Source organism: Caloenas nicobarica, chromosome 4, assembly GCF_036013445.1.
Source record: "Caloenas nicobarica isolate bCalNic1 chromosome 4, bCalNic1.hap1, whole genome shotgun sequence".
Lineage (NCBI taxonomy): Eukaryota > Metazoa > Chordata > Aves > Columbiformes > Columbidae > Caloenas > Caloenas nicobarica.
In genome coordinates this window covers 4,652,397-4,678,046 of record NC_088248.1, presented here as the reverse complement: position 1 = coordinate 4,678,046, position 25,650 = coordinate 4,652,397, and the positions used below count along the sequence as shown (strand labels likewise).

Sequence of the window (25,650 nt, the reverse complement as noted above, 5' to 3'; positions counted from 1 at the left end):
TGGCCCAATGCAATTTGGCTCCAATAGATTATTTGCATCAGAGGCAGACTAGAAATTCTTCCTTGTATGAGTACACTGGTCTAAGATGTGGGATTTGGGCTTGACTGCTTCCTCCCAGCAAACCCTTACTGCTGATGTAGCTATACTGCCAAAAGCTACAAAAATCATAAAAGCCTGTTTTGTTGGTGACGTCACTTTCTGAGGGATGTGGTGTAAGGTATTGTAGCAAAGGAACGTTTTAGCCAGAAGAAACTGCATCTGTACTAAGCTGGTTTCCATCCTCACAGGTGCAAGAACAGGCCTAAGCCTTCCCTGGAAGCTGAATATAAAACCTTCCTCAGGGTTTTATGTACCGTCTTCATTTTCTCAGCAAAACTATCTCTCTATATGAAAATGCTCCTGTCAAATTTTTTTTCCTCTGTAATCCATTATCAGCATTTATGTGAACGTAAGACTTGATTGTAGGCGTACAAGCCAATCAAAATGGTTTTTGGTCATGCAAAATACTCCCAATTATGTTAAATGTCATATTAATTTCTACTAATATAGATGTTGTAAAACATCATTCGATGGCAAAAGCCAAATGCTTGTCACGCTTTTTCCTTTAATTTTTTAGCTTTATACTCCCCATCAAGAAAACGGGTCTATACGACACTCAGCAAAGACAGTATACTAAGAAATAAACTGGAAATACACCTTTGAAGGAAAAACACTGTCCTTGACACCTACTGTCATACAAGAATCAAGACTGATGGTGACCCAAAACAAAGGAATTGCTAAAAGAGGCTGTTCATACTTCGGCTCTGAACACACAAATGCTTTGCCATGTGTATAGCTTTATACATACAAAGGCACCTCTTGACCTCACCGGGACTACCAGAACTTAAGAATCTATGTCCTTAAAGGTAAGAATACACATAAACGTTGGTGGAATCGGGACCTTTCTTTATATTCCTTTTACTAAGTTTACCCTGTGCTCTAAACATGCTGCAGTAACATGCTGAGCAAAGTCAAGAGAGATTCTGAGCGTAAGCAGCTGTTATGGAAGGCAGTGGCAATTACAAAGATATGGTATCCCTCACCACTTAGGTACCTGCATTTAGCTTATTGTTTCCTTTCAAAAATTTTATCTTTGAATCTGTTCCTCCCTTCTCCCATTTCTCTCCTTCCTCTAAAAAAATCTTATACACTACTTTGTTCCTTGTTACTCATCCACTTCATTTCATTTCTTCTTTTAAATTTCTATTCCTTCTCCCTCCCTTGGCTTGAGTAGACATTAAATAAATGCCTGCACCAGTGAAGTCCAAAGAAGCTGGATAAAGATTTAGCAGCTGCTAAACAGACACCGGTTCATGTCTTCAGTATGCAAAGAAAACAAGTTGTACTATGAGTAGCTCAGTGCTACTCTTAATATTTTTTGTAGTTTCCAAGGCAAACCAGGAATAATAAAGTAGTAAAATCTTTGTCATGGGCTTTGGCCACCATCTTATTAAAGAATTTTTTTAATCTCAGCAGATAACTATAGATTTCAGTAGACAATTAGCAATAATACTGTTTTGGTTTTGTCTTTTTGGAGGAGGAAGATCTAGCTTTCATCTGCATATTTCCTTTCCATGGATATACAACATAAGTATCTGTTGCTTGTTTACATGTTCAGGCTGGGACACTTCCATATCAGGACTACCATGCAGATGTGTCTGAGGATACATCCGTGGTTGGCCTCCCCCTTCCCAGATCACAGGTGGGTGACATTTATGTGAGAGATCATTGGAGGGCAGACCTGGGGAGGATCAAAAATCCACCTGGAAGAGAGGCTGCTGCCAAAAAGAAAGGATGATGCTAAAGAGCGAAGTGGAACAAGAGAGCAGGAAAATGCTATTTGTCATTGCACTTAATTCTACTAGTTATGAGTTAATAGGCCGCTAACCCAATTGGTACCATTGCCTACTCACCTGTTTGTGCTGTGCTACCTTGATGTGCTTGCACACTGGCTTGTGTTGTTAGAGCTTACTTGTTAGTAACGTGGGGATCTGAGTGTTCCTTTTTATTTATATGAAATAACAGTAGCCAAAAGCTAATCCTACATGTCAGGGCCAGAACAGGGCCTATAGACAGTTACTATTTTGTTTTAAGCTGCTACACTGTGCAAGCATTCACAGGCATGAAAGCATCGTTATTTGGTCACAATTCACGTGAAATGATTGTCACCTCATTTTACTCTTATTCTGCTCACACAGTCTCTTCAAAACAGAGAAAGGTCAGTTTGCTGATGTTTTAGGACAGGTTGCTTGAGCAAGGTGTGAAACGCGGAGTTTTTTCTCCGTGCTTCAGAAAGGGAAAGAAGTAAACTTAAAATGCCCAGCCAATGGGAAAAAAATGAAAGTGATTTCAGGTGATGTTTATACCTTAGAATAACTCTGCTAGGACAAAAGGTTCTACAACTTAATTTTTCCTGTGTTTGGGGTGGGAGGGTAGCACATCTTTTACTTTCATACGTGTGAAAACATCACAGAAACAAAAGGTGAAATGACTGTTGCTTAATCCTGTGCGTACTAAAGAGTTACAAGATTTCACTGAAAACAGATGGCGCTCTCATGTGCTAAAAGTTAGGCAGACAGCCACTCCCTGACTCTGCAATGAATAAATGCAAGTATGCACAATGAACTGTCAAAAATGTCCAAAAAGGAAACAGATAAAAACAGGTAAAGCTCTCCTTCTTTTAATAAATAAAAGGTGTTAATAGAGACAATAATACATTTAAAAATGTCAGAGAAGCAGATTTTGTTTTCCAGTTGAGCCCTGAATTTAACAATAACAAAATATTATCTCTAAATTCTCCATTATTTTTCTGCTCCAGTAGAGGAGGTTTTCCATCTTCTGTGGCCAGTGAAGATCAGAAAAAGGAACATCAAGTATAGGAAGAGCGTGAGTACTACCTAAATTCAAGAACATATGGAAGCCACAGCTATAAAGAACAGAATAAAATGAAGAATTCCAATTCAAATATAACCTCTGTGTTAACATACGGTTGTGAGAACTGGAAATCCACCAGAACGTTAAAGACAGGGAACTAGACGCCTTTGAAAGCAAGTGCCTAGAGAAGATTCAGGGCATCGGATGGGAAGTTTCACCACTGATGAAGGAATGTGAGAAATCTGCAGTCTCTGCAGAAATGCAACATTCTCCTAAGCCTTCCAGATGCTCACACATCCATCAAACGGGAACCAACGCGTTTCAGAAAACCCACTGGTGACTTTCAGGAGAAAACCTGAACAGAAGCTTTAGGTAGGAGGACTGAGCTCACGATCTCAACACCACAGAGCCGAAGCAGCAGGAGATGATGGCCAAGGCTTGCTAAGCAGCTGCCCAGGAGCTTGGAAACATCGAGGTATTTTCTCTAATACAACTCAGTGAGTATATTCAAAACAAAAGAAAACATGGCTACGGTACACAGCCGAACTATATTTTGAGGCAAAACGAAATATCGTAAAGCAACTGCATTCATTAGGGGAAGAAAAATGACATGCCAAAGAAGCCTTAGAATAATGCTGAAATTTCCTGTTTCAAACATTAGTTTAAAATTTTCAAGTGTCACTTGTTGGTTCTTTGAGTTACCAGGTATCAGTGTAGCTCAACAAATAGAAAACAGGGCATCTTAGTCAACCACATCTTCAAGGTAAAGTGCGTTATTCTAAACCTTCTTTGAACCGTAAGAGCTTTCCAAAATTTGTAAATCCCTTTCAAAATTGGAGCCCTGCCCTCTCTTATGCTTATCTTCATTGGTGTGATTTTGCTTAATCATATGTACACGCGAACTTGTAAACTCATAATCTTAGCCTCCCAAAAAGCATATGTAAAAAAAAAATGCTTCAAATGCATATGCTGGCCTTTGCGCCTCAATTACGTGTCAGAAATTTTTCAGAGCCAGGTGCTGAGGGCTGGGATTAGTGGGCATTTTCAGCCTCTTACAATATCAGAGCCAAAAATAATGTTCTCAGTAGATCTTCAGGTTTCTCGTCTGTCAAAACTGGGTTATTTACGTCTGCTATAACCTCTCGGATCTGAAATGCAGCATGTCTGGACTAGCAATAACTTTTTTTATTTTTTTCCCTGCAATAATTACGTTGCAGGAGGTCTGTGGTTTAGAAGAAAACCTCTGTTTCCCTATTGGTTTCTTTTTCTCTGGCAGTTCTTTCTCTTGGTCCTCTATTTGAAGATCTGAGGATAGCTGCACTTTTTTGATAGGCACAATATTTACGAGGTGGCTCTTAAAAGGTATAAATCTGTATATGTTGATATAAAATGATGGCCAATATTGTTTTCTGTTGTATTTCCCTATACAATACAATTAACCTATTGTTCCCAAAATCCAATGGTACATACCCACAATTTTTCTTTGGGTATGAGATAAAAAATAAAGTTCTTTCCAGAAACTTAAGTGTACGATATTTCAAAATACTCTTCTCCAGTGCCTAAGTGCCTTACTCATTCTTTTGACAATTTTGTTGTTCTTTTTAATAGATAACCAAGCTGCAAAGCATATATTAAGCTATCATATTTTTCTCTTTTAGTTTAGCCTACCATTGATTAAGGCTTAAATTGAAAATACCTGAGCCGATAAAATCATAAATGGATGAAGTTGTATCCATTGTGTCTCAGATGTTTTTCTACATATAACTAGTTAAGTTCTAACTACTATGTTCTTTGAATTGTGATAGTAAAATATGTAACGTTGTGCTTTTAGAACAAAACTCCTGAAACCAACGATTATTTTCTTTTTCACAAATATGTCTCCCTTTCATCTTTCGGTAACTTTCAGTACCGCTTGCATGCAGGGCAAGAATGAGATTTCAGAGAATGTTCCTCTATAATTTGTCATAGAAAAAAACCTCACTAAAAACCCTTGAATTCTGAAGTTGCTAAATATTACAGAAACTTAGCAAAAATACCAGGGCAAATATGCAGCTTTCACAACTAAAGCTAAGACCTCGAGCTAGATGGCTGTGGGTTGCAGACAAGTCTGCAACTGCCTGAAAGGAGGTGGGAGCACGGAGGGGCTTGGGCTCTTCTCCCAAGCACCAAGTGATGGGACAAGAAGAAATGGCCTCAAGTTGCGCCAGGGGAGGTTCAGATTGGATATGAGGAAAAAATTCTTCTTGGAAAGGGTTGTCGGGCATTGGAACAGGCTGCCCAGGGCAGTGGTGGAGTCACCATCCCCGGAGGGGTTTAAAAGGCGTTTAGACGAGGTTCTCAGGGACATGGTTTAGTGCCGGGGTTGGGTTGGGTTATGGTTGGACTTGATGATCCTGAGGGTCTCTTCCAATTGAAATGATTCTGTGATTCTATGATCTGTGTGCTGGTCAGAGGCAGCCTGAAGCCCCACGGGAGGGAAATGGCTCATCCTGCAGTGAGCACAGCGAGGTGACACAACTGCGCTGCTCTGAGAAAAACGCATCCAGATTCACCTGCCAGAGCTCTCCTTCCCCCAACCTCCTCCTGTGCGTTTTTCTGCAGAATTCAATCCTTTTCTTCTTTACACGCATTGTTATAAGGCAGCTACAAGTTAAGCTGTTCTTTACTTTAGCCTGTTTGGGGGCGGGGGGAGTGGGTGAGGCGGGTGGGAGAAAATGACCACTGTTTGCAAAAAGTCTCAAAGGAATTCTGACATATTAAACACAAAATTAAATTTCATTTTGCAAGGCACAGTTAATCTCAGAGTAGTTTGGGTTTTTTTTGAAGCTGAATAAAAAAAAAAAAGCTGCAGAACCTCAGAATCATATCCTCTGACAAAGTAACTCCTTGTTTTTTGCCTTTTCTGATTGTTGTGATCATTCTGTGCTTCATATTACTGTAAACAGTCTGCTTCCAGATCAGCAAAATTCTTTCTTGACAGTAACACATCAAACGATATCTAAATAGAAAGAATCCAAATTATCCGGAGCAGACAATAGAGTCATTTGGTTTAAGATATGTTTTTTAAAACAAAATGCACGCCATATATGAATTTCACCTCCTGATTCAGCAGAAGTTGGTATTTCATTCAGCTCATGGCTGACTCTATTTCTTTGCTAACATTGCTTATGGATCACGCACCACAGCCTTCCTTTAAAAATACTGGAAAAGTTTAGGCAACCTAGAGATGGTGAACACTGGCAGGTGGAGAGAGGTCAAGCATTTGTGTTTTCCTTTCAGAAATAACATGGACGGAATCTCGGCTTACGTGAATGCGGTAGATCCACAGCGGTGAAAGGAACTGCACCGACTTACGTTAGCTGGGAATCCAGACTAATAGTACCGCTCGTCTTCATTACTGCGAGCCCTGTACTACGGCAGTTGACTTCATTGGGAACGCTGAAGGAAGTCCACACAAAACGCGGTATGTTCTTACTATTCTAAAGCATTTCTAACGCATGCTTACCTCCTTCTGTCATTGGTGCTTCTTTCGTCCAAAAGTCCTCAGTTTTCACTAGTGCCTCAAGTTAGTCCATACAGGACTAGCCTCAGCCAGAAGTGCTGGTGACAGATAAGAACTGAAATATCTGCCTAAATAGGAATATTTGTCTCCCCAAAAAATGTCTCCTAAAGAAATCAGCTGTGCAGGATTTTCAGACCCGGGTCTCAGATGCAAACTGCTATACAACTATCTCCCTAGACAAATACCAGCTAAAACCATCTGAATTTGGTTTGCCAAATATTTACCAGCAGTTATCACATTCACTCAGTGTAGTACAGCATGTGTGTGCGCAGCCACCTTGATTTGATTGCTGTGACAAATGGCAGAATAGCTCATAAAGCCAGACAGGAGGTGGCACATTCCAGGGCACTACAGCCTGTCTGGGATTATCAAAACATCAGTTGTCAGGAGGAGTGTGAAAAACAAAAGAAAAAGCAGCAGATTACATAAAAAGAAATTAAAAGCTACAATATTCATCATAATTTTGCCATCCCTTTCTATATGGTAGATAATATCAGAAGAAAGTAGTTTGCAATGTTTTAACATAAGGAAAAGTTAAAAGATTGTATGCAAAGTAAATGGAACTATAATTACCACTATACTGTTAGAGACTAAGGAATTTAACTTATGTTTCCGCAGCAACCACAACCCTACGCTGCATGCATGCAGCTAGCAATTAAGAGCACTGTAATGCTCTCTGAAACATTAATATGTACATGCAATACGTCCTAATTGAAGTTGTGGAAATGATTCTTTCCTTTGTTAAAAATCTCAATGTTGTATTAACACTGGGATTAACTGCTATTTTTGGCTGACAGGAGATGGGATTGGGTTGCATTAGTGTATTAGTAATATACTAAATTTTAGAAAAGATAAAATATTTTTCTCTTCAAGGCTTAATGAGGGAATAAAACTTTTAAGTTCTGTGACTTGCAATACCACCATGAATTCCCAATGAAATCACAGTGCTACAAAATTATCTTAACAAACTCTATTCCTTGCATGGCTCATTTTTCTAGTGTTGCTCTAATATGATGAATTACTGAACTATAATCAGAACGTATACTTCATTAATATAATCATACACATGGGAGTATGCTAAAGGAGAGCAGAATAATTATTTGGGAAATCATATTTACATTAGTTCTGTGTTACAATTAACATGTTTTATATAAGCAATCTGATTTCTAATTATTGTTATCTAATAATTTATACACACACAGAGGTACAGTGTGTATCCCATACCTATATGATATCATAAATATGTGATGATACACACTGTAACTAAAAGTCAGTCAGTCAATCAATAAAATCTATATTAAGATGTTAAGTGGATGGATGAGAACAGACATTCATTGGTTTTTTGGTCAAAGGAAGGACAGTCACAATATATTGGTAGCCCAATAACAACTCAGAGTCTGCAGTGTTTAGAAAGGTGAATCTGTAACTTTTATTGAATCAATTAACATGCAATTTACCTCATAATCTCTTAAGTCTTTTAAATGCAGTTCTCACAAATTTATTTCAAAACAGAAACCTATCTTCTATAGGGATGTTTTTTTCCAAATCATCAGACTATCTTGAGAACTAGACTTAGGTATCCAAGTGTCTAATTCACTTGAAAGGGAATTGATATACAAGCTCCTAAACCAGCAGCAAGCTGTTAGAGAAACTGCCCTTTCTAACCCATCTCATTTTCAGTGAGTCATCTTAGTTGGCCTCAATCTTGGGCAACTGAAAATATGTCAAGACATATATCCCATGGCAGCTCAGCAGGTTTATATTCGTGTTACTGACTTACACACAAAGAACATGGTAAATGGTGGAGGGATTACAGATATTTTTTAAAAACTACCCAAAAGAGAAAAGTCAAAATCCTAATAATCTGCTTGTCTGATCTGGCAGCCGTGAGACTAGAAGAGAAAATATTTTGGAAGGAAGAGCAAAGCCCAGACTGAAATGGAAGAAAGTAATCTGGTTGCAAGTAATCATTGCTAAGTTTGCTCTATGTTAGTCAAAATTATTTTGCATCTGCCAAACTTGTTTTGTGAAATAGCTATGTGACCTTCATAGGCACAATGGTCAACTCTCTTATTTACACTAAGTACTTTGTCATTTTTCATACCATCCCCTTTTTAGTACTTACGATTAAGTTTTACACTTAAAAGTACTGGAAATACCAAATCCAATTGAAAGTTGGATTAAAGTATTAGATATACCTTATAAATAAACCCATAAGAAAAATGATTCCACATCTTGAAAAAATGGGTTGATCTGCACCCCAAATATTTTTTTATTTCCTTGCTGACATCTCCTTGCAAAATAATCAGAATTAAAACCCCACTACCATGAAATGCAGAGACTGTTTTAATCCATATTTAATTTGATATGGATGGTGCTTATATTCTACTCTGAAAAAATCATGGAGTTTTTCACACCAACTAAGCCAAAAGGCTGTGATTTATAGAATGCCATCATAGGAAAGAAACAGGACTTATTAATAGTATGTACTTTTGAGTGTATTGATATTTACAAAGAACTAAGTTCTTTTTCTTTTTTAGATGAGGAATTTCTAATCATGGCTTGTATCTATCCTGACAAGTTTTTCGACCTGAATTTGTACGCAGATTTTTCTTCTACCACCATCTGAAGCGCTAAGAAAGTTAAACTTGGAAAAGTCTTATAAGCTGTCATGTTCATTTCCCATACCTTTCTGCCACTGAGAGTGGGGACACACATTCTACAGTTTTAGGTGAAAAAGACATCTTATTCTATTCTTAAGTCATTTTTGTTATCATACCACATCTCAAATTTGGAGCATCTTTGGATATCCAGTCTATTTCTGCTAACTGAAACTACTGGAAATAAGAAATATGAGATCAGAAGTTTGAGGAAATATACATAACAAATAGGAAACTATGCTCTTTTAACAAGAATTAGGAAGCTGCTCCAATATCCCTCTCCCCATCTTATCAGGCTTGTTTGTCCATCCATGTTCTTTGTTTCTTTAGTGATCAAGTGGAAAAGTAATTGTGCTACTTCATCATATTGGAAAAAGGTCTAGAATATTCAGGAATTTGCTGTCACTTTCTTCAATGCTACCTGACTGTTACAGATATATGGGTTAAAAAAAATGAAACCCAGAACAGCCGATCCAGCAGTCTACTGCTTGAGTCAGTCCTGTCACATTTTACTATGCCCATTTCAATCCGCTGCTCTCATTATACGATTTAAAATTTGAAAGGTCCGTACAACTTACTGTTTTGTGCCAGGGCTTGAAGCAGACAGTCCAAGCAGCCCTCCAAGCTATCTGCTGTGCTGTCAGTGGTTGTTATCTTCAGCTTTTTCAGGGCATCACTTAGATTATCTGCTTGGTAAACACAAAGAAAAGAGAAATCAGTGTCCTCATCAAGTTGCTAACAGCATTATAGCCTTGAACGTAAATAGTTACTGTAAAATAAACAAGATCCTGTATCAACGAAACAGGCATGTATGGTCTGTATTCTGAGGATACAAAAAAACAGGAGTCATAGGTTAGAGATGAAATTAAACTCGTCAAATTTAAATAGATATTTATCATTCTGCATCTGAGAACAGGATGCTAGCAGGCACCTTATGAAATGTCACTGAACAGCAATTTAGCCATCAATGTTTTCTCAGCCTAGTTGGTGCAGAAAACCAGCAGCCATTTCTTTGCTTCTATCCTTGTTTGTGGGAAAAAATGCGATGGAAATAAGTACATCTTGAATTTTTTCATCAATAAAGGGAAAATAATTGAAAATGTCATTTTCTGCATGCTGTGTAGGCTTCCGTCTTGGCTGTACATTCACAGATCCCTAGTGCTAAGATTACAGCCTTTTAAGTATTATGCCATTTTCCACCACAAAGTTACAAGCGCCATTGTTTATATGAACTGTGTTAACTCTTGAAATTCAACTGATCCATAAAAACCATAAGGTGTCTTCTAGAAATACGAAAGTTCTGATGTAGATTTCAGATAATCAAATCACTCTTCGCTCTCTAAAATGAAAATTTAAAAAAAAACCCCAACACCCAAATCACATAACTCTCAACAGATGCACATTTCTTCCCATAAAAGTTGGGGTAAATATGACTGTTAACATTTTGAGTGTTCTGTCTGTTCACGAGCAAGGTATAAGTGTTGGCAGCTGCAGCCCGAGTCTCTTTGGGTTGCGTGCTGCTGACTAACCTCACTCTGAATGGACCATCCTCTTAAAAAACAAGTGCTGATTTAGTTTCCATGCCAACTCTGTCAGTAAGCAGAAAGTGTTACTCAAAACAAATACTGTTAAATGGTGTCTAGCTGTCTCTTGTTCCCCGGTGACTAATCAAAAAGCCTTGACCCAAGCCCGAGAGAACCGTACGTACGGTTCCTTTGCAGTGCATCAATGGTAACCTCTGAGCCTCAGAGCTTCACACCGATGCAGGAACCCCCTCCATAGCGACCTTGCAGCTGCTGTGCTTTGCCTCCTTTCCACTTGCCCACATATGGGATGGTGCGAAGGACAGGAGGGATGGCAAGAATTGCCCTTTATTTGTCTTGGAGGCACTGGCCACCCTGTAGGGACACAGCAGGCAGCCTGTGAAGAGGGTGGAATCTCAGTCCTCTTGGAGCTGCTCTGCTACCCAACCAAAGCTGTGGCTTTTGTCCCACCTCCACTTTTTGTAGCATATGCTTTTGTAGCCCGCTATCCCATACAGATAAGGAGAAGATGCTTGATTTCTGAAGTGCTCAGTATTTAAGTATGAAATTGATCATGAAATAGTTTATCGGGCAGTTAATTTGTCTGTTTAGTAAGGAACATGTTCTTATCTACAGCATAGCCAGGAATCTCATTACTCCTCAAGGCAGAGCCAGCAGCGTGCCGGCAGCTCTCAAAAAGCTTTTGGGGCAGCTGGACTTGGTTGTGCTCCTTGAGATCTCAAACCTACCTCCCTAGCATCTCTCTATGCTAAACTGACACCACCTGGAAAAAGCTACTGAGAAAAAAAAAAAACAGATTTATCATATTCGCTTGTACTGACTGATGCTACTGTCTAGCGGGCTTACTGCAGCACGTATATTAAATGACACTTAATGAACGGTAGAGCTGGACATGCACTGCAAAGTCTCATTGCTTAAATAAATTCTTCTAGGAAATACAACTGGTATTTGTCAAAAGACACAAGTGCAGGGTACCCAATGACCAGCCCCAGTACTATAATTTAACATTCCACGTCTCACCTCCTCTTATACTTTCCTCACCCACCTCCTGCTCATATTACTCTCTTTGTTTTTCTGCTAATATAGCACTAATTCTCTTCCATTCTACAGGCATCTCATTCTCCCTGTATACTCACACACTTAGCTTTGAAGCTGTGGCAACGATTTATAGTGCGAGGACTAAATCTATATATAAAACAGGGGTTCCCAAAATCTGGGGAAGAAGAAAATGCATAGGTAAAAAATCCGCCTTCGTATCACATTTTGCAGGCTATGGAGGGAGGCTGAGAGCACATCCAGACTCTATTTCTCTCTTATAGCCTCTTCTGCCTTGCATGTGCCAAATAAATCACAAGTTCCCACTTATTATTATTATTTCACTTTACTGTGCAAAGAGATGAGTGCTTTACCTCAAATACTTGTAATTTCTTCTACTCCATGCGACATCAGAACCTGCAATAGACTTAGCAAGGTCCCCCTAGTCTTTTTTCCTACCTCCCCTTTCTGCTCAATGCCATGTTAAATTTTTCTGGGGAAAGGCCACTATTTAAATACGATACAGTGACATACAATATACAGAATGATACATTTTGTGGAAATTTTTAAAATGTAACTATCCAAATATTTCATTCCCTAGGACAAACAACTCAATTTTTCATGGTACTGAGCATGTGCCCAGGCCACTGACCCACCTGGGCATTTAACTTCAATTCTAGACACACAACTAATGGTGTGACATGATACTTTTAAAATGTCTTATGAAATTATGTTGCAATATGTCCCAATTTGCCATTTCACCAGATGTGATTGGATACTGTAAGAAATTTAAAAATAATAAAAGAAATTAAATTAGAAACCATATGCATAAAGTGTGTTTCTAAAATAATTACAATAATCCTTGATTTTCTAACAAGCCTACAACTCTAAAATTATTGCAGCTTGAGAGTTACTCCTTCTGTGCAAATGAAGAAAACATACGTAGGAATACTGTGGAAACAACAGGCCGCAGAGGCAAAAAAATCCTTCAGGAAAGACTTTATTTGCCCACTTTGATTCTTTCTGTCAAAGTCGGTCTCTGTTCTAAACAGTGTCAATACCTTGAAAGATACATTTACTTCTGAAACCTGAGGATCTTGGACGTATGCAAATACATCTTAAACAGATTCAGAGGGTTTGTTGGTTTGTTGTTGTTTGCTTTCTTTTGCTGTTCTGAAAAGAACAAAACACTACAGTTTGAGATGACACAGAGAGGGATATGCAGAGAGGAAGGGCTGTAGTGTTCCAGCAGCCTTTCACTATAAAATCACACGAGGCGTCCTGACTTCTGCAGTTTCACAGCTGCCCTGAACTGTCATTTAGGGAAGAAGCTGCAGATGCTTGCCTTCCATGTACAAAGCCCCCGTTGTTTTCTTGTGATCATCTCCTGCTTATCTTTCTGTCTCTTCCTCTCTTTCTATAGAAGCTGTCTCCAGTAGGCGTGTTACTGCATAGGCTGATCAGATCCTCAGAGATAAAAACGCACTGGATAAAAACAATACAAGGAATGTCGAGTGTCAAGAAAATGTGAATAAGTAGATTTTGTCAATATGCAAGGTCATGTGGAAGTTCACAAGAGCTGGGAAGATCAAAGAGGGCAAGATCAGGATGGTAAAGGTAAAAATAAGGCTAGTAATGTTCCCTAAGGCACAGTTGCTCGGCAATCTGGTATCAGGTCATGAGTTTGTGAGGCATCAAATCACAGGTTTAACAGAAGTATGAACTATTTTGTTGACAACCCCAAGCACAGAGAGTCGATCATACTTAGACCTGGCTTACCGGATTGCTTTCAGAAGAATTAGTTCTCTTATCAGGACAAAAAGCCGTGAATCCCACAGAACTCAATCTCGTATATCCTAATGATACAAACTGATAAATCAGGAATTGTCAGACCTGTCTCGCCCATTCCACCTACTGTTGTATTTTGGTTTCTCCTGATAACTGCTCCTGCACAAACACTCATCAAAATGTGGTGATTTAAATACTACAGCAGCCTGTGTTGCTTGTGGTGGCACAGCATTGCTACTATCTCTTGCAAACTTCTGCTATCTCTTATGTGGCATTTTTACAGAGAAAAATAGTCAAAAACTAGCATAAGTGAATGCTTAAACACTCAATTTCATTTCACCGTACCCTTTTTTTTCTGAGAGCTTTTCTGTGACTCATTCCTATTTTCAATCACTAATTCTTTTTTTATACAGAACTGTTCTTTCATCTCACTAGAACTTGGTAGTTGATCAACCTTGTTTAGGGTCAGGGCCACAGGAATGCTGGTTAGGCTGCAAAAAGTTTTACACGGTACCCAAAAGTGTATCTAGGGATGTAGTTTCTGTGGACAAGAATCAACTTGCTAATTTCGCCTTGAGTTCACAGCATCTTCAAACCCCAGAAAAAGTCAAAGTACACAAAAAAGCCATCTTCTAAGACTGACCTTTAAAAAAAATATTTGGAATGTTTTAGCTGAATATTTAGATGGATAGCTTTTGTCTGGAAAGTTTATTCTTATATATAATTTATTCTTATATATTTTGTGATTTTTTTTCCAGTATAGATATTTTTCTTTAAAAAACAATACTTTGAACATATTAACGTTTCCCATATCTTTGATTGACACCTGGTATACTGTTGTTATTACAGGGACTATTACATTATACATGCAACTTAACAGATAAGGAATTCAAAATTGATAGATATTGAAATGGGATGTACTGAAACAGGCTGAGCAGTTCAAGCAGTTCTGGTGTTACAGGAATGGTGGTTGTATTCGCCTTAGAGCCTTTTGCGTCTATGTTGCTGCATCTCAGGAAACAGTAAAACACCAAACTGAGCAGAAGGGATTATGCCATTTTATGAGTCTCCTTGTGTTATAATGGTATAAATGCCTTAAAAATTTAAGTGTGTACATCTACATGGACTAGACTTCAGAAATTACTTAATTTTCTTGTATGGGCTTTAACTTCCTGGAATTTCAGTACGAACTAACGTATATGGAAAATCCACCGCTGACCCACCACAGTTGTCTTTGACTAATAGTGTGTTCTGAGATTATATTATTTGAGAACCTTGGAAGTGACACAAAGTTCAGACACATAATCCGCTTAGGCCAGCCTCCTGCTCCCAAGCCATCCTTACTCCATGCTCTTCACTTTCCTTCCAATACCATCTGAGCTCCTGCTCTAAGGCACAACCATATTCAGTGGTGCCCGAGGAGCCTTGTGGTTTATAACCCCCTCCTTGTGAGTCATTGCCCCAACCTCGCCCAGGTGATGGGGATGCAGGGGTGGTGGTGGTTTGTTGCTCCTGAAGCTGGCTGCCTGAACCGCAGGCATATTTGGCCTGAATTACTTTTTTTGCAGCAGGAAGCCCAGCAACTGGTGAGATCCGTAGCATGCCTTTGGTCTTTAATGTCCGCAGATGCCCCTTTCCCAAAGAAAGTAGAGAACATTGGCCCAAAATTATCAGAGCCCATTAGTTTCCAGGACATCGAATAGGCTGGTAGGAATGCACGGGATCTTGAATCTACATAAGGAAAAGCTAAGATGTTTCTCCTTGGGTACCTTGTCAGAAAATACCTAGTCCCATACAACAGTTTAGCTAACTAGACATGAAAAATATACAAAATATACACAATTTATTGAGGACAGAAGAACTTCATCCTCATGCTTAGGCCATTGCCAAAATATACTCCCTTCCCTCTTTTCTTTGCAGCAGCTGCCCTCAAGTGTTTCTGTCAAACCACCCAAACCTGCCACTAAAAACAACACTCTGTTCTTAGCCCAGCCAGGAAATTTTGAAACTTAGCATCTGATCAGGTGGTAGATATATACTGTCAGAGGCCAGCGGTAAATAATTCATTTTTGATAGGTAACGCCAGGAGAAACGTGGCTGGCTATTGTCTCCTAAAAACAACAGGCGTTACAGTGCTCCTCTAACAGCAGGGAAAGTCCAGTGTGACTCAAGGGATTCCTACAGCATTTTGCTTTTCTCAGGCGTGGCAAACAGATGGGCCTGGCTGAGAGCGGATCCCTGCAAATGTGGTATTTTACACAGCCGGGACAGCCCTGATGTGAAGCACAGCTGACGTACTCACAGACTGGATTAGAAACGGCCTGGCTACGTGAGCCTGTGCTCCATCTTGCTCCTCTGCTACGCAACGGCTTTGTGAGACAGAGGTGCCGACTATCAAAGTAATTGCCCTTTTTCCTTACCAGGCCCTCTTGTGCCTGGAAGCTGTGGAAACTTAGGCCACCCGAGAATTACAGACTCTGTTCTGCAGGTGGTGTTCAGTCGGCAATGTCAGAGAAGGTTCTCCAGGGACAGAGAAACGCCTCTCTGAAAGCTGACTGACAGGAGGTCACCTGAACGGCCTGAGGATGCACAACTAGGAGACCTAGTCGGGACAGACCAGGCCAAATGGTCTGTGACAACCCAAAGATCAACGGCTCTGTTGGGAAATGGACGCGAAATAGAAAACTAATTTGTTACTTAGATTATTACTATGCACCCACATTGTTAATGTTGCATACAACCCTAGGAACCTCATGCTGCAGGACTAAAAAAGGCACAGATAAGGCTGAGCAAAGGTAAGGAACAACTGTTCCTCAAGAAATTAAATAGGCAAGGACTCTATTCTGAAAAAAAGACGATGGAGGGTAAAAAATGATCTAGGTGTTTGGCATCATGAATAGGACTAAAGTAATGAAAAGAAAGCTAATATTTACTGTTTCTCCTAACACAGCAACTAGAATATCGAAATGAAATTATCAAGCAACAAACTTAGGGAGAACCATGTGTTATATATGTATATTATATATACACCACATGGAATTAAACTCTGAAACTGTTAAGAAGCTGAAACTATAAACAGATTTATTTAATTTATTCAATTAGAAAAAAAATATGAGGAGACTAAAGTCCATGCATGGCTAGTAATACCACGATATGCATAAAATTTCTGGATTAGGAAGTTCCTAAATGTCAGATAACTGGAAGCTGGGAGAACACCACCCTGCACTGGCCCAGCTCCTGTCCCTGCCCAGCAAGCTGGAAAAGATTTGGGGTTCTGTGGTTTCTCCACAGCCAGTGAAGTAATTCCTGTGTTATCAGCTGCACCTTTGGTGCTGAACAGGTCCTGAGGCTGATCCTGGCCCCAAACCACATTATCACTTAAATCCATGAATCCAGACATCGGTTTGGTTTGTTTGTTTTTAACAGAAATCCTGCTTGTTTTTTTCTGTCTTGCCATGTTCATTGAGGTGGGTTAACTTTTGGGTTTTTTTTTCCCCAGCTGATTTTACTAGTTCTACAGAAATACTTTCTAGATCATTAACTTCAGGGCTTCTGCTGCAACCTGGTTTTAACTTAGGTACATTTGCTCTACTTTTCTAGCATAGTAACTAATTTTAATGAAAGTGCCTATTTTTGTCCACTGTTCAGCTGCTTCATTCTTAAACACTTTTTGAATCTTAGATATATACCATCTGCTCTTAGACACTTGTTACTCTTTCACTTACCCATTTGCTTCAGCATCTGTTCTTCTGACACCTCGATCTCTCATGTTGCTTCATTTTTGTTACCTGAAAATACTGATGCACTGTGACTCATTGCCACCTGAGCTGTAAGCTACCTAATTATTTTTGGTAATTATCAGATCAGTCTATACATGCTAACAACTATTTAGTCAGTTTGTATTTAAAATCAGGATAGAAACCTAAATAAAGCAGCACCAGCCAGCATTCAGTTCGCTTGAAATCTCTTGCCAATGCCAAATTTTCATTTTGCTGTAGAATTCTGGTTAATTTTAAGCAGAAAAAATGGTATGGAGTTTTTTTGGGTTTGGTGGTGGTGGTTATTGGGGGAGGGGGGGCTTTATTTCTTTGGTTTTTACTAATTCTAAACTCCCTCAACAACATGTCCATAAGTAGAATTAAGAAGATCAACCTTAAAGATAAACAGATATTAGCTAAAATTATTTTTCCTTGTTTTCTGTCTCAATCTGGTGGTTGGTTTGTTTGTGTCCGGTTTGATTTTGTTTTTTACCTTGGAGGAAACTGGAAACCTTTGAAAATAATTTTGTGTATCATTTTTACTGTAGTCACAGGCAAACAATACATATTAATACAAACATATTTCCACTATTGCAAGGTATGTTAATCTGTAGCTGTTGTAATTGGTTTCTGCATGCTAATGATCCTTTCTCTATTACTTAAATCCTGAGTTGCAAAGGCCGGACTAAAAGAATGACATTTCAGAAGATTTTGCAGAATCTTGAAAGATTTTTGTCTCTTCTCTAGGAAAATGTGGTACAGATTTAGGTATCTTTATATTTCATAAGTAAACACTGGAGATCTGGAATTATCTTAAGGTTCAAGGGAACTGAACAAAATTCAGTGAAATCGACGTAACAACTTTTACTGATTTACAAAAAGCCCTAAAAGGTCTTGCTTAAAACAGGTCCTAAAAGAAGGATGAAATAGATCTTTTTCAGAAATAGAAAAGAAATACATTGTTTGATAAAGAGAATCTGCATTGGATGAATTTCACCTAAAAATCAGCTAATGATAGAAGTATTATTATAATTATTTCAACTAAAGATGACGACATGTAGTTCTCAGTTTATGGCAAGACCTTTTATGGTATTGTATTACTAGAGTAGTAGATAAAATCACATGCAAGATGGCTACCAATTTGTAAAGGTTTACATTTAACTGACAGATAACTACACATTTTATTTTCATCTAGTTTCTTTTCTTCAGGTACCTGATATTCACTGAGCCACATTACGAAAACCCAGGAGACATGCAGAGCACAACAGAAAATATTAATTGGGACTTCCGATAGACAAAAGCCTTTTAAATTCTCACTGGATCCTTAGTAAGCAAGAAAAACACGACATCGCCTGCAATCCAAATCAATCCACTCACCGGCTTTATTCAACGCTCCATTATAAAATTGATAATAAAGAAGGTAAGAGGCCTATTTTATCCTAAGTGATGTGCTGTATCAAGATCAGTCACATTTCAGAAAAAAATCGTTTGGGTGCTGAATGCAATAAAAATGTCTTATTGTCTCTACCCTAAGTAACACATAATTTTCCTCTGTGTCCTCTGGTTTAATTCTTACATGTTCATATGGCTCTTTTTATGAGTATATTAATTGCAGAAATCCATGCACATCAGTTGATTTCTTCAGATTCATCCTACTGGATAGATTTTACCCTTTTCCCTTACTTTTAAACATTGTCTTTAAAAAGCTTTCTAAACTGATTTATCTCTCCAGATTACCACTCAGCGTACTTGCATTTCTGGAAAGTAGCAGCAGAATTTTGAATACAGAGGAAAATCAAAGTTTATTGTAGCAATTTTCCCATCTGGGGAAAAAAAGCTAATGCAGGGCAGGGCATCTGCCCTGTGTCCTTACAAACCAGAAATGTCCTTTGATATTTCAGTTACTGTCAGCAATAACACAGAAAAAAAAGCTGCAAGATAGTCAAAAGCCTAACTTTAGCATCTTGGGAGTTTGTGTAGTTCTTTTCTGCATCCTTAGGTTATGTGTAGTGTCTAAATCTCTTCCAAGGAAATCTGTGCAGGTAATGTAGTACAGAAATAGCAATATTTCTAACGTTCCTACTGTATTCACATGAAAAAAGTACCAACTCATCTCCCTGGTGAGGAGATCACACCATCATCAGCCATAACAGCTTAGGTATAGATAGATGCAAAACCAAAAGAAAATTATAAAATGTGTATCACAATCTAAGCCTTCAAATAGTGAGTCCTGTTAAGGCTCACGTTTTTTATATCCTAAGAATATAGCTAATGCAGGAGACAAACACCTGTGCATCGTGGTGTATATGAATTTAGCCCAAACTATGGGAATTAAGTGTTTGGTTTGGTGGCCTCCCACACCAGCTCCCAGTCACAGTTAAAATTATGCAATTCCCAGGTTGTCAACTGTCACGATATTATCACGTGCTAGCTGGTATTTCTCCAAAGGCACGACTCGCAGTGAGTCTCAAATACCTGACAATATCAGGTTGCATTTCTCAATATACAAACAAACTCGAAAATATAAACTAGCTATTACAAGAGTAAACAGAAACAACCCAAAGGCTTATCCTTTACAAAATAATGACTTTTTAAGACAATCTCAATGATTTTTTTGAATATTTTGCTCATCATTCAGCTTTTTCAAGTTCCATTTTTTTTCCACAGTTATGCACATACTTGTCGTGGTTTCCCTAAGTTAGTTAGATTTAAACAAATACTATTACTTATGTATTCCCCAAGCAAATAAAATATGTATCTGTGCAAAAGTTGCATGTATTCCATGTCATAAGGTCTCCATAATTCCATTATCTTAGAGATAGGTATGTATAAACACACACACATAGAATATACATACACTACTGCAAACCAAAAATTGTTGGAGCGATATTAGGTTGCATAGTCAGGTATTAAAAGCATAGAAAGTTCCAGAATTCAATCAACCCACACATATTTGACTGTATAAAATATTTGCCATACAGTACAGTGCATGCCAAGATATACACATGATGAATATTGTTTTTTCCAAGGGACCCTTATCTCTTTCAGGACAAACGTTCTGTCAAAGAACAGCTACTTAATGTCTTTCCTTATCCTCCTTCTTGGCATGTGGTTCTAGTCTTATTTACCAGATACTATTAAAAAATTGTGTTCTGAAGGATTACTTCCTTTCTCATTGGCAATTATAAAGTTAGTATCATTACTTTATGTCACAGTGTTTCAAAGATATGAATGTGCTTGTTTTCACAGGGTATTTATAAGGTAAGATGGAGCCAATATACTACGTGAGTGAATGGGAGAACTGAAACTTGGAAAATTTAAGGTCAGAAGTATTTGTATGGGAGTTTGGGGGTTCCAGCATGAGATAGCTCCTGATTTTCAGGTTCCAGAGATTCTAGATTCCTTTGGAGTCTTCAGATGCAGATATGAATTATCCTCAGCACTTCTATAAAGCAAACTGCAACACACCATGGGTAGGTATCAAGAAAGCATGAGATATGATAAGAGATTACCAGGAATATATTTGGTTTATTAATAAAACACTGCCTACCATATTTTCCTATAGAAACTGTGTGTCAGTGGGGAGAGGAGGATCCAGGTCTTTGTGGGAACATTCAACTATTAACTGTCAGAGCAATTCTTCTCTACACATGCCCACTCCTCCTTAATTTCTGGCATGGCTTCCAAGTACTGCAAAATCAGAGGCAGGGTCCTTGAGGCAAAAGAGAAGGTCTCTGTCACCAGATTATCCTGGATCACCGCCCATCCTATGCACAGAATGAAAACAGTTTTGTGAGGAAAAACAGCAGGACCAAAATAGTCTCTTAAATGACTACTGATAGTTCAGACGATAGTCCAAACCTGTTTCTTGCTAATGCTAAAACAAAACCCCCACCACGCAAATGAAAATGGACAGCCTGAAGTAAACACTTGGCATAGAATGAAGAGCCAGTAAATGACCAAAACAGGATCTTGTAAATAAAGGGGTAACCTTAACAATAATCAATGCTATCGTTCCCTATAGAAAAGCAAAGCTATGGGTATACGCACACATTTACACACACATACAACTAGCAGGGCTTGCATCTCTTCACTGGCTCTCTTTTTCATTTGTGTTTGCTATTTTATTATGTTCTTCTGTTTTCTATCTTCCCCTTCCTCTTCTGCCCCTCCGGATGCTTTCTGCCTGAGGCATTTTAATCTAGCGAGCAGGAGACACTTTGTCAAGTCAAGATAGCAAGAACAGAGAAGAGGTGATGGAAAAAAAAACAGAAGAAAATTAATCTACAGAAATAGTACAGTCCAGAAACAGCACATTTAAAACTGTTAGCTCTTTCAGCTTGAGCTTTTCTGTGGGATGATCTTTGCCTATGCTACTGTATAGATCATACGTACTTTGAAAGTCTTGATCCTAATGCGATTCAACTGACTACAGATAGCAAATGCTAATCTAGACCTTATACAAACAAGTGAGAGGAAAATACCTTCCTAAAACGTTTTTGAATTTTCCTTTAAATTATTTCCCTTACTATATTAGAACAAATACAGATTTAATAGATAGATATTACAATATTAACCACTGACTTTTTTTTCTTGTGTAATTTAATAGGGCTCCCAATTCTCTATACTTTTTCCAAGTCTCCACAAAATATGGCTTGTTAAGCAACAAAATAACACGTATGTAATAACAGAAGTTAGTCCGAATGGACATTTACAGGATTCTGTAATGCAGGACAATGATTTAGATTTGAAGCAGACATTCCTAATCTATATAACAAGGTGAATCTACTGTTGGCTTTCTCAACGAACAAGTTAAAATTACTTTTTCCTCTCGTAACAATACAGGACCTATCATCTTCTCCTACAGGAAAGGTATAAACAGAGCTGGGGCTTTAGTAAAAATAAAATAAATAAATGAATTAACTAAAATCAGAAAATACAAGGCTGAAGATACAAAGTTCCAGGACGGGCAACAGTACTGAGGAAGAAGCTGAGAAAAACTCTCATTGACTTCAACAAGGTCTGGATCTGGTCCTTGGCCTACACTACCCAAGTACATATAAATTATACAATATAAGTCCACAGTACAATATCTGTCAAAACTATACTTACACTATCAGTTTGAATTACGGAATAAAGATGGGATGTGATTCTGTACAAAGCCCTCAGGCTCATCTTTCACCAGAATTTTGCCTGAATAAGATACCCAGGCTTAAAATTAGTACCGCTAACTCCAACTGTATGTCACACCAGTGTTCTTGGTGAAGCCTCAGCTAAGTCGGGTGTTATGAAATACGAATGAGTAACACAGCACACTTCCAGCTATCAGGAGTTCCCTGAAAACCTTGAATACGGAAAGGAAGGACTTAAAAGTCAGAGGGCAAACACTGAGTCCACGGTGTGTTACAGACTGTGTTTCTTTGCTACTTACTGTCTGGTTTGAAGGTCGTCCTGCAATTTACCAGAGACAATGGGGATTTTCAGCTTTCAGATATGTCTTACTGACAATAAACCCATGACGATGCCAGAAAAGGATTCACATAAATTCACATGGTTTTTATGTTTGCCAGAGTCCTTAAATGGAAATCTGACATCACTACTGCCAGGGGTGGTTGTTGTCAGAAATCAAGGTTATTTTAATACTTAGATATTTTCTGTTCTCTCTTATAAAAATACCAGCTTTGTCTGTTTATTAAAAAGACTGTTTCTAAATTCTGTTTTTAATATGACCACTAATTGTGTATATATAAACACCTTCTTAAAATTCACTAGAAGTTGTGATATTTGAATTACCACACATCTCATCTCTCTTTTCTTACCCACCTTACAGAAATGCCAAGCTCTGAAGCAGTCGACATCTTTGCGTTAAAGGAAGGTATATGTGTAATTTTGTGTAGTAGGAAAAAATATCAAGCTTTCTGACACATTCTCTACAAGTGTTTCAAATATAGTAAGTTAAGAAACAAAATCTCAGCCCTTGTCCTGTTGAGTGTTAATAAAATTCCATCTGGTCACATAGGAGCTGTGCCAACATTACCACACAAAGATTCTTTGAGCCATTTGAATGTTCAAGAGTCATTCGACAGCTTTTTTATTTACCTTTTTTGTGGTTGTTGTCAAATATGCACCTAATAGTACACAGATGGCTGGGTTCTAACAAGTTTACTTGCATGTAAACTTGGAACTAACCTTGAAAGTCAAGTGCTGAGGTTTTGCTTTGGGTTGTTGCTTGGGTTTATACATTTTTTCTAACATTTAGGGTTGTTCAGTCTACTGCTGCTCCGAGTTCCTTATTAGGCAAATACAAAGTGAAAACCTAGTGCCTAATTGTTCTAAAACTGCAAAGATAGTAAGAATGAGCTCAGAGACAAGGCAATGGGAGTAGGTATAGGGAGTTAAAGTCACAGTAGACACATTAAAGAAATGTTTAGTGACAAAAATCTTCACAGGGGAAACAAATCTCAAGAACCACTCTGAGCAATGAGATTTCAGCAACAGATGGGTACTACGCTCAGTATATATTAAGTATATACCTTTTAGTGCCAAAATCAGTTATAGATTTATTCTCTAGTTACTGTGCTAAAATATGTGCATTTAATAGATAAAAATAAATTCTACACTGTAATTTATATTCAAATTTGCCTTGGAAAACCCAAATTGGTTTGCCAAAAAAAACCCCCTCCTCCAATTAGAAAAAAAAACATTCTGAGCGACCTGATCTAGCTTCCAAGTCAGCCCAGCTTGGCACAGGAGGCTGTATTAGGTGATCTCTGATGTCCTTAATGACTTCATTTTTTGTGTGAACTCGGGCATCTATCTGGCAAGGTTGTATACATCATAACCATAGAGCACTACATTGCATGGCCCGGTCTATAGCCTTCAATGCAAAGCAGATACTAAAAGAGTCATAGTCATAGCCACATCATCACAGAGGATTCCAAACATCGCAAGGCTGGCAGAGCTAATCTAGGTGATCCACTTCTGCGCGATATTGAGTTAAAAGCCGCAGGTAAAACAATACCGAATGCTCCACCGAATGCTCCCAGCTAGACGATCAATTGTCTGGGTTGCGAGAATTAGACAGTGAGACAAAAATGCTACTTCAGTTCTAAGAAGTGGTTTAATAACACTCCTTCCTTGGTCCTATCCCTCAACACCTTTCAGCTGAATCGAGTATAAAACCTGCAAATCAATGGGATTAATTTATATCTTAAATGTCTGCAGGATAAGCACTCAGACGATGGATAAGGGCCTGATTCTGTCACTGCTTCTTTGTGAGTAACTTTTTCATTCTTACTGGAGTACTTTTGTACGTAGTCTTCCACATGTGCATAAAAGCTTGGAGGTCCTGACATGTAGTAACATACTAAAGGGAATAAAACTGTAAAAATATAGAATATATTGATTGTTGTTTTAAATAATTTGTGGGCAATTCAACTAAATGGAGTTTTGGAAAGGATTTGAATAGAAAGATCTTCGCTTTGACAGTCTCTTTCAGCTCTTGGTTATGGACTTAATTAAAACCAGCTACTCCAGTCTTCAAAGCCATAACATACATGATTAGGATCCAAAGAGCGATCTACTACAGAAAATAAAACAGGCCTGAGCGGTGGAAAAATAGAGATTAATCTAGCAAAAGCTGCGAAGCTTTAAGAAAAGGCTATAGAAGACCTAGAAACAGAACACAACAATGTTTCTATACGTGTTCTGTTATTATGTAGTGCTACATTTTCAAAGGTATCAGCATGTTAAATGAAGTTGTCATTGAAAATTAACAATTTATGTAATCTTCTTTTGTACTCCTGGTCTGAAATCTTATATTTTTATACTTTAATAACATTTCTTTGTTTTGCTACTGTCTGTTTGCATGTGATTATGGGATATAAACTGCCGTAGCTGCCTGCAAATGCATCCCATTCTAGAAGGAAATCTGGACCTCGAGCATCTTTCTGAATGGTAAGCCCTTTAAAAACTCTTAAAATACAGAGACTTGAATTCCCCAGTCCTTTTCCAAGCTAAGAAATTGTTTTCTGGATCCACAAGCAGCTCGTTCTAAGCTCAAGGTTGATCAGAGCACTCTGGCAACCCATTTTCTCCTGGGCCAGCTACGGACTTTAGTTTCTCCATGGCAGCTGCTCCCATGGTGTCCTGTGCTGATACAGTTCCCTTAGCATTAAAAACAGATTTTAAAAAGTTATAAATGAAATTAGCTTAGCTGTTCCTAATGAAAAAGCCATAAAACATTGTTATACAATAACACACATGCAAGTTTCATCTTCCTTCTTGACAAGAAGATAAATATCCTAAACCAGCTGCTGTACTATGCTTGTCCCCACAGTTCTTTCCATGCAAACTGTGGTTTAACCCAATTCTCTGTCCCAGCAGAAGGC

At 38.3% G+C, this 25,650-nt stretch overlaps 1 protein-coding gene across 7 annotated transcripts in view; it reads right to left on the bottom strand.

Annotated features, from left to right (window-relative positions):
* RAP1GDS1 (Rap1 GTPase-GDP dissociation stimulator 1) overlaps nt 1-25,650 on the bottom strand; it is a 95,190-nt gene that overhangs the window by 52,755 nt on the left and 16,785 nt on the right. For 6 of the 7 annotated variants that reach the window (XM_065633480.1, XM_065633473.1, XM_065633476.1 and 3 more), the window contains exon 2: nt 9,714-9,824. In XM_065633480.1, coding sequence (XP_065489552.1) covers nt 9,714-9,824 — 111 coding nt within the window. The remainder of the gene's footprint in view (nt 1-9,713; nt 9,825-25,650) is intronic. The other variant, XM_065633474.1, reaches the window with a different exon arrangement.